We start from the raw sequence: 14,211 nt of genomic DNA, 5'->3' as shown, positions 1-14,211 counted from the left end.
CTGTTATACTAATCCCAGCATACAGACCGCTCATCAGGCACTCCAGACCAGTTCAGAAGCAGATGAAAACCTGACCAGCAGGAGCCATCTCTGCTCTTCAAGACTGCTTTGAGCACAGTGTCTGGCACATGCTCAGGGAGGCTGCAACCGATGGCAACTCTACCAACTTAGAGGAGTACACAGCATCAGTGACAGCTACATCAGCAAGTGCATTGATGATGTTACTCTGTCCAAGACTATCACTATACGCACTAACCACAAGCTATGGATGACCGCGGAGATGCATGTGCTGCTGAGGACCCGTGACTCTGCCTTCAGAGCAGGCGACAAGGCAGCCCTAACAACAGCAAGGGCCAAAGTGTCCTGGGCCATCAGAGGGGCAAAGCGTGCATGTGCCCACCGAATCCATAGCCACTTCCAGGACAGCGGCAACACACGGCGCATGTGGAAGGGCATCCAGGACATCACCAATTACAGGACAACATCACCTGACTGTGCGGGTGATGCCTCCCTCCCAGACGCGCTAAATAACTTCTATGCCCGTTTTGAGGCAGAAAATGATGTGGTGGCGGGGAAGTCCACCCCTCCTACAAATGACCAGGTGCTGTGTCTCACCGTGGCCAATGTGAGAAGAACCCTGTGCAGGGTCAACCCACAGAAGGCTACTGGACCAGGCAACATTACTGGTAGAGTGCTCAGAGGATGTGCAGACCAGCTATCAGATGTTCTCACTGACATCTTCAACATCTCTGAGTAGTGCCACCGTTCCAATGTGCTTCAAGGCCGCCACCATCATCCCCGTGCCAAAGAAGTCTTCAGTGTCCTGCCTAAATGACTACCGTCCCATTGCATACATCCATTTTCATGAAGTGTTTCGATAGGCTCATCATGAAGCACATCAAGACCCTGCTGCCCCCCTCACTGGACCCCCTGCAGTTTGCGTACCGTCCCACTGCTCAACAGACGACACCATTGCTATCACCCTCCACCTGGCCCTAACCCACCTGGACAAAAAAGACACATACGTTCAGATGCTGTTCATAGACTTCAGTTCAGCATTCAACACAATCATCCCTCAGAAACTGATTGGAAAGCTGAGCCTACTGGGCCTGAACATCTCCCTCTGCAACTGGATCCTAGACTTCCTGACTGGGAGACCTGTCAGTCCAGATCAGAAGCAGCATCTCCAAAACCATCACACTGAGCACGGGGGCCCCCAGGGCTGCGTGCTCAGTCCACTGCTGTTCACTCTGCTGACCCATGACTGTGCTGCAACACACAGCTCGAACCGCATCATCAAGTTCGCCGGTGACATGACCTTGCTGGGTCTCATCAGCACGAACAACGAGTCAGCTTACAGAGAGGAGGTGCAGCAACTAACAGACTGGTGCAGAGCCAACAACCTGTCTCTGAATGTGAACAAAAGAGATGATTGTTGACTTCAGGCGGGCATGGAACAACCACACCCCACTGGACATCAACGGATCCTCAGTAGAGATTGTTAGAGCACCAAATTTCTTGGTGTTCACTTGGCAGAGAATCTCACCTGGTCCCTCAACACCAGCTCCATAGCAAAGAAAGCCCAGCAGTGTCTCTACTTTCTGCGAAGGCTGAGGAAAGTCCATCTCCCCCCCCCCCCCCCCCCATCCTGATCACATTTTACAGGGGTTGTATTGAGAGCATTCCGAGCAGCTGCATCACTGCCTGGTTCAGAAATTGCACCATCTCAGATTGCAAGACCCTGCAGCGGATAATGAGGTCAGCTGAGAAGATCATCCAGGTCTCTCTTCCTGCCATCACGGACATTTACACTACACGTTGCATCCGCAAAGCAAACAGTAATATGAATGACCCCAGGCACCCCTCATACAAACTCTTCTTCCTCTTGCCGTCTGGGAAAAGGCACCGAAGCATTAGGGCTCTCACGACCAGACTATGTAACAGTTTCTTCCCCCAAGCTATCAAACTCCTCAATACCCAGAGCCTGGACTGACATCTTACTGCCATATTGTTCTGTTTATTATTTATTGTAATGCCTGCACTGTTTTTTTTTCTCTCTGCTTTGTTTTTTTATGTAGTTCAGTCAAGTTTTTGTACTGTGTTATGTAACACCTTGGTCCTGAAAAAACACTGTCTCATTTTTACTATGTACTGTATTCAGCAGTTATGGTCGAAACGACAATAAAAATGACTTGACTTGAAAGTGACTTGACTCATAATTTACTGCTCCTAACCTCTAACTCATCCTCATCCCTGCTCCTAAACACTAACCTGACTCTTAATTCCCCACACTGTCCCCAAAAATCAACTCTACCAAACTTTAAGCCAATCTCGACAGACAGAGATATAGTGAATTTCATAAAAAAAATTGCATGCAAGTCTTAGGCTAGAATCAATATGAACTTCTTGAGGGTTATATAAAAGCTAGAAAATAACTTAAGAAGGGCATTAGGGAAACAAAGAGGAGCCACAAAAAGGCCTTGGCAAATCAGATTAAAGATAATCCCAAAATTATGAGATTACTGAAGAGATAACAGATGAATTGATCATGATCTTTCAAGAAAAAGTTGATTCTGACATGGTCCCAGAGGACTGGAAAACTGCAAATGTCATTCCACTCTAAGAAGGGAGGAAGATAAAAGAGAGGAAATTATAGGCCAGTTAGCCTAACCTCAGTGGTGGGAAAGTGTTGGAGTCCATTACCAAGGACAAGGTTTTGGAGTACTTGAAGCCTAATGATAAAATAAGTCAAAGTCAGCATGGTTTCTGTAAAAGGAAATCTTGCCTGACAAATCAGTTAGAATTCTTCGAGGAAGTAATAAACAGGGTGGACAAAGAGGCAGTGGATGTCATTTACTTAGATTTTCAGAAGGCATTTGATAAGGTGCCTCACATGAGGGTGCTTAACAAGATAAAATCTAATGGTGTTACAGCAAGTACACTGGCATGGACAGAGGAAAGGCTGACAGGCAGGATAAGCAGGAATAAATGGAGCCTTTTCTGGTTGGCTGTCAGTGACTCAGTAGTGCTCCTCAGGGTTCAATATTGGAACTGCTAATTTTTTTTACATTGTTTGTCAATGATCTAGATAGTGGAATTGATGGCTTTGTGGATGATTTGAAGATTGGTGGGGGAGGGGTAGATAGTGCTAGGGAAACAATACAATTGCAGCAAAACCTAAACAAATTGGAAGAATGGACAAAAAATGGCAGATGAAATACAGTGTTAGGAAATGTATGATAACGCATTTGGTAAAAGGAACAATAGTCTAAATTATCTAAATGGGGAGAGAATTAAAATATCACAGGTGCAAAGGGACTTAAGAATCCTTGTGCAAGACTCCCATAAGATTAATTTATGGGTTGAGTCTGTGGTAAAGAAGCAAATGCAATGTTGGCATTTATCTCAAGTGGAATAGAATATAAAAACAAGGAGATAATGCTGAAGCTTTATAAGACACTAGTCAGGCCTCACTTGGAGTACTGTCAACAGTTTTGGGCCCCTTCTCTCAGAAAGGACGTATTGTCATTAGAGAGAGTCCAGATGTGGTTCACAAGCATGATTCTAGGAATGAAGGGGTTAACATATGAGGAGCATTTGGCAGTTTTGGGCCTGTCCTCACTGGAATTTAGAAGAATGTGTGGGGATCTCATTGAAACCTACCAAATGTTGAAAGGATGAGATAAGGTGGATGTTTCCTCTGTGGTGGGTATCCAGAACTACAGGGCACTGCCTCAAAATTAACGGGCAAACTTATAGAACAGAAGAAAGGAAGAATTTTTTTTTATATATAGCCAGAGTGGTGAATCTGTGGAATACCCTGCCTCAGACTGCGGTGGAAACCAAGACTGTGAGTATATTCAAAGTGGAAGTTGATAGATTCCTGATTCATAAGTGCATAAAGGAATATGGCGAGAGGGCAAGTGCACAGGATCTGGGATCAGCCATGATGCAATGGCAGAGTGGACTCGATGGGCTGAATGGCCTAATTTGTATGTTCTGAGGCATTCTATACATACATCAAGAGCAAGAAGCTAACTTAGAAGTGGGTAGAATCACTCAAGGATAAATTAAGAAAAATGCTTGGAAGCAAGGATGTGGGTGACTTTCTAATTGAGTACTTTGCTTCAGTATTTGCCAAGCCAAAGAACTTGGAGTCTAGGGAAATCAGTGTGAAGTGTGCTAATGTTTAGTTGACTGTCAGTAGCAGATCTAATTTCCTTTGCAACATGCAGATAATCACAAAGCACATTTCATCTCCTTCAAACTTTTGAGTCATTGTGAACAATGCCACTGAAAACTTACCTGCCGAAATATCAAACATAAACTGTATCCATCATACTTAATAAACATTTTGGAACAAGACAGTGCTTCCAATTCACAAAACCCAAGTTGAGAATAAGAAACATCATGGAACTTATTTAAGGAATCACACTTCAAAGAAATACAAGGATTAGCTAGTCACCGAGAAACTTGTTTTCTCTAACTAATTTCATTAGAGACACAAGTGAAAACCTGCAATGGACATGAGACTCCTTCTTGGCATTAAAATACAAGTTAAAGGACAGAATTTTCATTATTGTTATAAAATAGCACATCCAACCAGTTCAGACAAGAATGTCAGAAAAGTTGCTTTGAAAATCCTTTTACAAAGCTAGACATCAAACCAAGCACACCCTTTAAATCTCTATAATCACACAGTACATTAATCCTGGACCAGGAGTTGAATATTTATTTTTATAAGAATCCATATCAGTTTTATCATCTACTTTGCCTGTGGGAATTCTCCATAGCAACGACCAGGAATGACAAAGGAGGAATCCACCCTCATAAAACATGAAGGCTGCAAGAGGTGCATAATTTGGCAATCAATTTTAAAGACTTGAGCTTTAAGCTGACTGGGACACAGGGAATATCATGTGCTTATCTTTACAACATCTCTGTAAGCAGTAACACAAATTGCCGGCAGCATCTACGGAGAGGCATAAATAGTCTACATTTCGGGTAGAGACCCCGTTTATTAATACCGCATGAGAAGCCTCCATGAATGTTAGCACCAAGTTCCCTTGAAATAGGTTTACTATACCATCTGTAAAGGGAGCATGGACAGCAATGGGTTCAGCTTTCCAGATTCTGTGGCGGCAAGGCAGGTTCACAGAAAGTTAAGTAGTTCATTTCAATATTAAGGCTTCTGCACCAACTCCAGACATAACAGGAGAGAAATGAGGATAGTTCAAAACAAAGCTATCTGCCCCTTCCCCCCCCCCCTTGTCTGAACAGTATACCTCAAATGAAAAATGAATGAAAAAGTGATTTGGCAAGTAGCCACGATGCTAGGTGGAGATAGTCTTCCTTGGTCCCTATTTTCTAGTCTCTAGTTCCTTCTTCAATGGCAGAAGAAAGTGTTCTCTCAGTGATAAGTTGAAGTCTAGTATAGGTAACAATGAGATCAGAATCAGATTTAATATCACCAGCAGACGTCGTGAGATTTGTTAACTTTACAGCAGCTCTACAATACATGATAGATCAATATATAGAACAAAAATAACTGAGTTACATTAAGTTTATATATGTCTGTTAAATAGTTTAGTAGTGTAAAAAACAGAAATAAAAAAGTAGTGACAGTGTTCATGGGTTCAATGTCCATTTAGAAGTTGGATGGCAGAGGGGAAGCAGCTGTTCCTTAATTGCTGAGTGTGTGCCTTCGGGTTTCTGTACCTCCTCCCCGATGGCAACAGTGTGAGGAGGGCAAGTCCTGGGTGGTGGGGATTCTTAATGATGGACACTGCTTTCTCAAGGCACCGTTCCTTGAAGATGTCTTGGATACTACAGATTCATTTTACAAGTTTCTGCAACATTGATCTTGTGCAGTAGCCCAGCTCCCACCCCCTGCCACATCAGACAGTGATACAGCCAGTCAGAATGCTCTCCACTGTTCATTTGTAGAAGTTTGAGTGCTTTAGTTGATAAACCAAATCCCCTCAAACTCCTAATGAAATATAGCCACTGTGTTGCCTTCTTTATATCTGCATCAGTATGTTGTGTCCAGGTTAGGTCCTCAGAGATACTGACACCCAGGAACATGAAATTGCTCACTCTCTCCACTTCTGATCCCTATGAGGATTGGTTTGTGTTCCCTTGTCTGACCCTTTCTGAAGTCCACAATCAGCTCTTTGGCCTTGCTGACGTTGGCTGCAAGGTTGTTGCTGCAATACCAGTTATCTAACTGGTATATCTCATCCCTGTATGCCCTTTCGTCACCATCTGAAATTCTGCCAACTATGGTTGTACCATCAGCAAGTTTATAGATGGCATTTGAGCTATGCCATGCTACATATTCATGTGTGTAGAGAAAGTAGAACAGTGGGGTAAGCACATATCCCTGTGGTATGTCAGTGCTGACTGTCAGCGAGGTGGAGATATTATTTCCAATCTGCACAGATTGTGGTCTTCTGGTTAGGATAAGCTATCTCGTTTTTATTCTGATTTATCTCCCTATACTGTGACAGATGTAATAATGGAGAAGCTTCATTAATTCATATGTTTTGGACTTGTCCAAATTTTGAAAAATATTGGAAGGAAATTTTTCTAAGCTTTTTCCTTACTTTTTCAAGTCAATTTTAAGCCTAACCCTCTGACGGCCCTATTCAGTATTGTTGCAGGACAAGATATTAAACTGAATGCATCTGATTTACATATTTTGGCCTTTAGCTCTCTTATAGCTAGGAGGACACTTTTGTTTAAATGGAAAGATGTTTTCCCTCCTACTCATGCTCAATGGTTATGCGACGTTATGTCATGCTTAGATTTAGAGAAGATTCGTTGTTCAATTTCTGAATCTCATCAAGACTTTCAAACACTGTGGGGACCTTTTCTGAATTATTTTCAAAACCTCAACTCGTTTAAATTCAGATGTTGGCTATTATTAATTTTTATTATACGAGAAGGTATTTTACCTTTTTTTCTCCTTAATAAACAGCTTCAGTCTTGGTAGGGGTTAGATTCTTTTTTTGTAATAAATTAGTATATTTCAATATCACTATTGATTAACATTTGAATATGGGGTAATTAGATTGTTATTATGAACAGATATAATGTAATTGGTAGTTTTTAAAAATCTTTTTTGACCTTTTATATATACTTTTTTGTACTCTGTATCCTTCTATGTAGAAGCTAATAAAAAATATTGGAAAGAAAGGAAGTCGAGGATCCAGTTGCAGAGGGAGGTACAGAGTCCTAGGTTCTGTAGCTTTTCAATCAGGACTGTAGGAATGGTGTTAAATGCTGAGCTATAATCAATAAACTACATTCTGACATTGGTATTTGCAACTGTCCAGGTGATTCAAGGCTGCGTGGAAACCGTACAAATATAGCAATAGGCAATTTTCAGTGTGTCCAGGTCTTTCCTGAGACAGCAGTTGAGTTTAGCCATGACCAACCTCTCAAGTATTTATTTCATCACTGTAAATGTGAGTGCTACTGGACAACAGTCTTGAGGCAGCTCACACTGCTCTTCTTGGGGGTCGAGTACAACTGTTGCCCCTTTGAAGCAGGTGGGAACTACCAACTATAGCAGTGAGAGACTGAAAATGTCTGAATACCCTTGCCAGTTGGTTGGCACGTATTCATAATCTCATCAGTTATGCCACTGGGCCCTGCTGCCTAGCGAGGTTTCACCCTCCTGAAATTCAGCTTGACGTTGGCCTCCAAGACATAGATCACAGGGTCATCAGATACTACAGGGATCCTCATAGCTGTGTTTTTATTCTCCCTTTCAAAGCAACTTCAAGGGCATTGAGCTTGTCTGGTAGTGATGAATCAGTTCCATTCATGATGCATTTTGCTTTGCAGGAAGTAATGGCCTCAAAACCCTGCCAGAGTTGATGTGCATTTGCTATTGTCTCTAATCTCTCAGGATTGTTTCTCGGCTCTTTAAATAGTCTTCTGTAGGTCATACCTGGTTTTCTTGTGGACATAAATGCCACAGATCTCATCCTCAGCAGACTATGAACCACCTGGTTCACCCACAGATTTTGATTTGGGAATGCACAGCAAGTTTTCATAGGCACACATTCATCCATACAGGTTTTAATGAAGCTAGTGTCAACTGTGGCATATTCATCTAGGTTCAAAGACAACTCCCCGAACACGGTTCAGCCAACCAATTCAAAGCAGTCTTCTAAGTGCTCCTGTGCCTCCCTGGTCTATACCATGTTGGTCCTCACTACTAGTGCTGCAATCTTCAGTCTCTACCTATACGCAGGGAGTACAAGTACAACCAGGTACTTCTACTCCTAAACTTACCAAAGTGTGGGTGTGGGATAGCACTATAGACACTCTTGATTTTAGTGCAACAGTGTTCCAGTATGTTTTTTTCCCTGTGCTATTACAAGAGTTTTGTTGATAATACTTACTTAATGACTTCATCAAGCTGGTCTGGTTAAAATCCCCAAAATGATGGGGAAGGCATCATTTCTTTCACTGCTTTTTAAAGTAAAAAATTATTGACCCACATTAAATAGCACAGTTGACTTTGACCACAAATTCAGTACAATGCAACATACCTGCAATCTGTAAGATCACATTTGTTTCCTGCAATTGCTACTACTATATTTGGAGGCCCATGCTGTCGCAGCTCTTTAACCCAGTTCTTCAATGTTTGCAACGTCTCCTGCACAATACATAACCAAAGTCATTAGTGGAAAAAAAATTACACTGCAAACCACTTGAAGCATCTGACTCTATGTCAATAAAGCAGAGGTTTCTCTGCATTTTCATTACAAAGTGCCACTCAGATTAATTGTGACAAATTTTAATTTCAAACTAATTCTAGTCATCACAAAGATCACAGTAAAAAAAATAATTTCTCCATTTTACTTTCAGAAGCTCTTTCCTGCCAAGTACCTGCTGACAAAGTGGAGGCCAACATCCCACGTGCTCATGCATTCCCTTTATAAACAAGCATTTAATTTCTTCAGCTACCATGTCCTTGCTTTAGTCTCCATATTTAATTGACCATTTTAAGAACTTATCTCCAGCAGGTTCTCTGAAGAACCTATATTCCTTATAGGGTGAAAATGGAGAGCTTCAGCCTTGGATGGATGAATTAAGTAGGATCAGCAGGAGACTGGAGTGAAAACTCAGCAGCTTACAGTATGGCAAAGGCAGGGAAACCACAACTCCAAGTGTACTGCTCCATTTATTTTTAAGTGTATTTTACAATTTCTTTATATCCATAGAATCACTGAATTAATCATTACATTAATGTACTCCAGATGCTCCAGCCAAGTTAACCCAAAGCAAACCCAATTTTAACAGTATCAAAAATGATCCTGAATTTTCCTGACTCATCTTTGTTATCCAAATTACAAACATTAATTTAAACAAACTGTCCAGCCCAAGGAATTGAATGACGAGGCAAGGTTAAACTTGATTGATGAGAACTAGGTAATTACTTAAAGTTCAGTTGGCAAGATATGAGAGCCCTTAATATTTACAATATCAATTTTTTTTTATTATTTTGTGAGCTGAATATCCCTATGGAAAACAATTTCCTTTTTGGGGAGGAATACTCACCAAACACAACCACGTACCTCTTTTGTGATATCATACACAATGATTGCAGCAGCTGACCCACGGTAATACATTGGTGCCAAAGCACGGAACTGTGCAGGAGAGTAATGAGAGAATGATTTAAAAGCTAAATTACACACTCAGAAAAATAATTTGAATTCATGTAGACTTTTCACATACTCTGGATATCTAACAACATGGCCACTGAGTGTATGTTTGCAACCTTCTACTGCTGTAGCCCACCCTCTTCAAGGTTCGACATGTGCATTCAGAGATCCTCTTCTGAGTACCACTATTGTAACACATGGTTAGTGGAGTTACTGTCACCTTCCTGTCAGCTTAAGATGTCAAGCCATTGTCCTCTGACCTCTCATTATCAAGGCATGTTTGCTCATAGAACTACATACTGCTCACTGGATGTTTTGTTTTTCTGTAAACTTTTGAGACTGTTGCACCTGATCATTAGTTTCTGAGATACTCAAGCTACTTCAGCTGACACCAACAATTATTCCACAGTCAAATAACTTGGATCATATTTCTTCCCCATTCTGATGCTTGATCTGAACAACTAAACCTGTTGACCATGTCTATATGCTTTTATGCATTGTGTTGCTGCCACATGACTGGTTGATTAAATATCTGCATTAACAAACAGGTGTACAGATTTACTTAATAAAGTGGCCATTGAGTGTGTGCAAACAATGTAGTTGTGAAATATAACAGCAGTGAGAGACTAGGATGACTAGCTGCAATTTAGAAAGTTTCAGAAAAATTAATTTTAGTCAGCTAGTCTCCCAATAACTTCCTATTTCATGGAGATTCTGTAGATGCTGGAAATCTTGAGCAGCAAACGAAATGCTGAAGGAGCTCAGCAAGTCAGGGAATATCAGCAGGCTCTATCACTGGCACAAGCTTCCCCATCTTCAAAAGGTAATTCCTCAATGATGCACCCATTATTAAAGATCCTCAATATTCAGAGCATGCCCTCTTTTCACTAGTACCATCAGGGTAGAAGTACAGGAGGCTGAAACCCAAAACCCAACATTTTAGGAACAGTTTCTCCCACCCCCCCCACCATCAAATTTCTAAACAGTTCATGAACACTGTCACTATTCCTCTTTTGCTCTAATTTTTATATTTTCATTTATAATCACTTGCAGTTCTGCCACAAAACCAATTTCACAACTTATGTCGGTGACAATAAACCTGATTTTGATTTAAACATTTATGCAGTTCTGGAAAAGATCCTACTTTTTCCAACCCAGAGACAGGTATAGATCTTGACATATCTTATGTGCCAATTTTGAAGCAATTGAGAAAAAGTGGTTTAAGTTGCAAAATCCCAACTCCAGAACTGGGAGGCAGTCATAATTTTAACGTTGGAGACAGGCAAAGAAGAGTGAACTATGACTTTTTTTTGTAAATACATGCAAAATTTGAATGGGAGTCAGCTATACCGTTCCTCAAGCCAGATCTGCCTTTCAGAAAGATCACGATTGCTCTGATTTTGGCTGCAACTCCACTTTTCTGCCATAACACATCTTTTTCACGAAAGTAGGCTTGTTCTTAATTTTTAATCTCTTAACCAACTACAGGGGATTCTGCTTAATTGGGACACTTTGGGACTAGTACATTTTGGTCCAATTAAGTGGCTGTCGTAATTAGCTGAAGTTTCATGGAAATAGATAAAGGTATTATAAAAAAAAAAGACAAACTACTGTTTAACTCAGTAACAAATTATGCATTTAGATAAAACACAGAACAAATTAGAATACTACCAATACTACTGGTGGCTGTCCATTGTATCCTACAATGAGATGAAACCTTTGCAGGAGAGATTTTCCCTGTTGCACTGGGGCAGTTCCACTCTCAACCTTGTTAAGTCTGGGACGAGTATATGTCATAACTGGGATCCTCCCTGGTTGCAGTGGATGACCAGACTTATTCAATGCCTCATTATGCCCTTGGCACTCCAAGTAGTGTTGCAGAACTGCCTTTCTGGCCGTTGGATCTTGTTGTACATCTCATTCACCCAATCCGCTGGAGCTCAGTTCGCATACTAGTCCTGTCCTGTGGGGGATGTGGCTTATTCTGGCAGTCGAAACTTACTTCCGTCATGATAACTGCAGCTGCTTTTTCCATTGGTTGGCCACCTGGTATTCAGTTTCAAATATCCCAGGTATAAAATAGCACATGGAAGAGGCTTGCTCTCTTCCTCTGTTTAAGGAAAGCAGCGCATGCAACCATTGGGAAGGTATGCTTTGCGCGTACTTTTAACTAAGTATGTTTGTTGAATATTCAACTTTGTAGTTTTTGTAACTCAGGGAACAAGATTGTTTCGTCGAACTTTTGCTGTTTGTAAATAAATAATTAACATGTTTATTCACAGTCAGTGTTTTCTGTCTCACTTGCCAGAACCGTGAACCTGATTCAGTGTTACAATGTTGGCATGTCCATATCTCACCAGGGTACGAGAGACCTGACGGTTTCTCTCACCTGATTGAGCTTGCCTGTCAAAGCAGGACTGGATGTGGCTACCATTGCACACTAACAACTACTTGGAGCCACAAGTGTAAGCTGAGTGTCCAATGGGGAATAAAGGTAATATTCAAGATGATCGTTGATACCTTCAAATTCTTCTCAATTCCTAATTTGTTGAAGTAGTGAAATCATTTCATTTTCACTCCTGGCATTTCTGACACTTCCAAAGTCTGAGTGCTTGAAACCATAGTGAGCAAAACAGTTCTGAATTGTCTTACTGCTTATTCCTTGCCAACTATCAGAGACAAAAAAAATCACTGCTTTTTGAAGATAAACACATGCAACTGATGCTATTTAAAAATCGTTCACTCCAAGCATGATGTATTGTCTAACAGCCACACAATATGCATGTGACTAACACTAGTTAGAATATGCTTGGCAATAGTCTCCTGTCCCAATTAAGTGGCAGAGTGTCCCAAATAGACAAAGGGAATCCTTGCTATTTTCTCAATTTGTGTTTGTTCTTTAAGATTGTCCCAAATAAGTGGTTGCTCAAATTAAACGATACTCCAGTTAACTGTATCACTAAATCAGATTTTCTGGTTGGTTACTATAACGCATGAATCTAGATGCAAATGAAAATTTACAGCTGTACTTTCCACTTAATTTTTGTTTTCAAAAGCTTTGGCATGATTCAGGACTATGAAAGGCAAGTTCATTTTTTTCTTTTACTGTACTAATAATACTCCATTGTACTGCATCCCTGCCTCTCTACTCCAGATGTTGAAGTCAATGCTGGAGATTCAGCAACAGGGATTTCCTGATGCTCAGAAAGCTTGATTTTATAGGTATCTGTGAAATTGGACTTCCAACAAGGAATAAACTAAGGTTGTTTTTCAGATTTATTATTATAAAACACCAGAATGCCTCACTTTGAGATATTCCCTTTTTTCTTCTGAGAATAAGCAAAAAACTTTATGCACAACTAAGACATGAAAGGCCATTTCAACGTTGGAGGAAGAAAATCTTGGTATGATCACTTAACAGTGCAAACTGTAGCCTCTGCTTATCAGTGACTCTCTCATACCTGGCCGTATGTAACAGGTTTCTGAAATGAGCAGTCTTTCCACATCTCATCTAGTATTGCTCTTAAGTTGTATCTTGGTCATGAAAGGAAATGGGGAACCAAACAGGAAACAGTACACTTCAAAGTAATTGCAACAACAGGTGTATTCCACATTGACTTCAGAAAAAGGAAAGCACTGAAAGAAGTTTCTCTTATCAAGACTGCTTCCAAGTACTTCTAGGTGCTTTTCTTCTTCTTTGCGGGGCAGTGGAAAGAGGTGGAATGCAGACAAATTTAAGTAAATAGGCCAATCAGAACTTTGACCATTGTTGCTCAAAAGCCCACAACATTAGACAATCCTGGGAGCAAAATAGGAAAATCATCAGGTAAAATATATCATGCGGGGCAGAAAGATAACATAACTGAATCAGAAAAGAAACCTACACTACATTCACACAATGCTTTTCTAAACCTCAGAACATCAGAGACAATGAATTACTTCTCAGCATCACAACTGCCAAGTATAAATACAACTACTAATTGTACACTAAGCAAAGGCAAACAAAAATGAAATAATGACTATAAATATTCAAGACTGTTTTATGTCATTTCCAGTGCACAAGTGCACTGTGTAAAGAACAAAATAACTGTTACTCCAGGTCCGATGCAGCATATAAAAAGACCGAAGAACACAATGAAAAAACACAATAAATATAAATACATAATCTAGCTTATACACATATTGATTATATGTACGTAAGGTGACACAAGGTATAGGAACTGCTTTACATAAGGTGACTCTAATGGTAAATGATAAAAGTAGTGGTGGTGGGGTGGGCTAATTGGTGGAGTTGCTGATCAGCCTTCTGCTTGTGGAAAGTAACTTTTTCAGACTGGTGGTCCTGCTGTGGATGCTACATAACCTCCTCCCTGATGGGAGTAGGATAAACAGTCCATGAGCAGGGTGGATGGGATCCTTCATGACATTGGTGGCCTTATTCCTGGAGATTCCTTTATACATTTCCTTAATGGCAGGTAGGCTGGTGCCAGTAATGCACTGGGCTGCTTTGACCATATTTGTAAGGTCTTTT

At 40.7% G+C, this 14,211-nt stretch overlaps 1 protein-coding gene across 1 annotated transcript in view; it reads right to left on the bottom strand.

Moving 5' to 3' along the window:
- Nucleotides 1–14,211, bottom strand: part of rab22a (RAB22A, member RAS oncogene family) — a 63,596-nt gene that overhangs the window by 16,575 nt on the left and 32,810 nt on the right. The window contains exons 4-5 of the mRNA XM_059980374.1: nucleotides 9,594–9,665; nucleotides 8,565–8,671 (exon numbers count right to left, since the gene is read on the bottom strand). Coding sequence (XP_059836357.1) covers nucleotides 8,565–8,671; nucleotides 9,594–9,665 — 179 coding nt within the window. The remainder of the gene's footprint in view (nucleotides 1–8,564; nucleotides 8,672–9,593; nucleotides 9,666–14,211) is intronic.

This window comes from Hypanus sabinus, chromosome 9 (genome assembly GCF_030144855.1).
Source record: "Hypanus sabinus isolate sHypSab1 chromosome 9, sHypSab1.hap1, whole genome shotgun sequence".
Lineage (NCBI taxonomy): Eukaryota > Metazoa > Chordata > Chondrichthyes > Myliobatiformes > Dasyatidae > Hypanus > Hypanus sabinus.
This window is presented reverse-complemented; position numbering and strand designations above follow the sequence as displayed.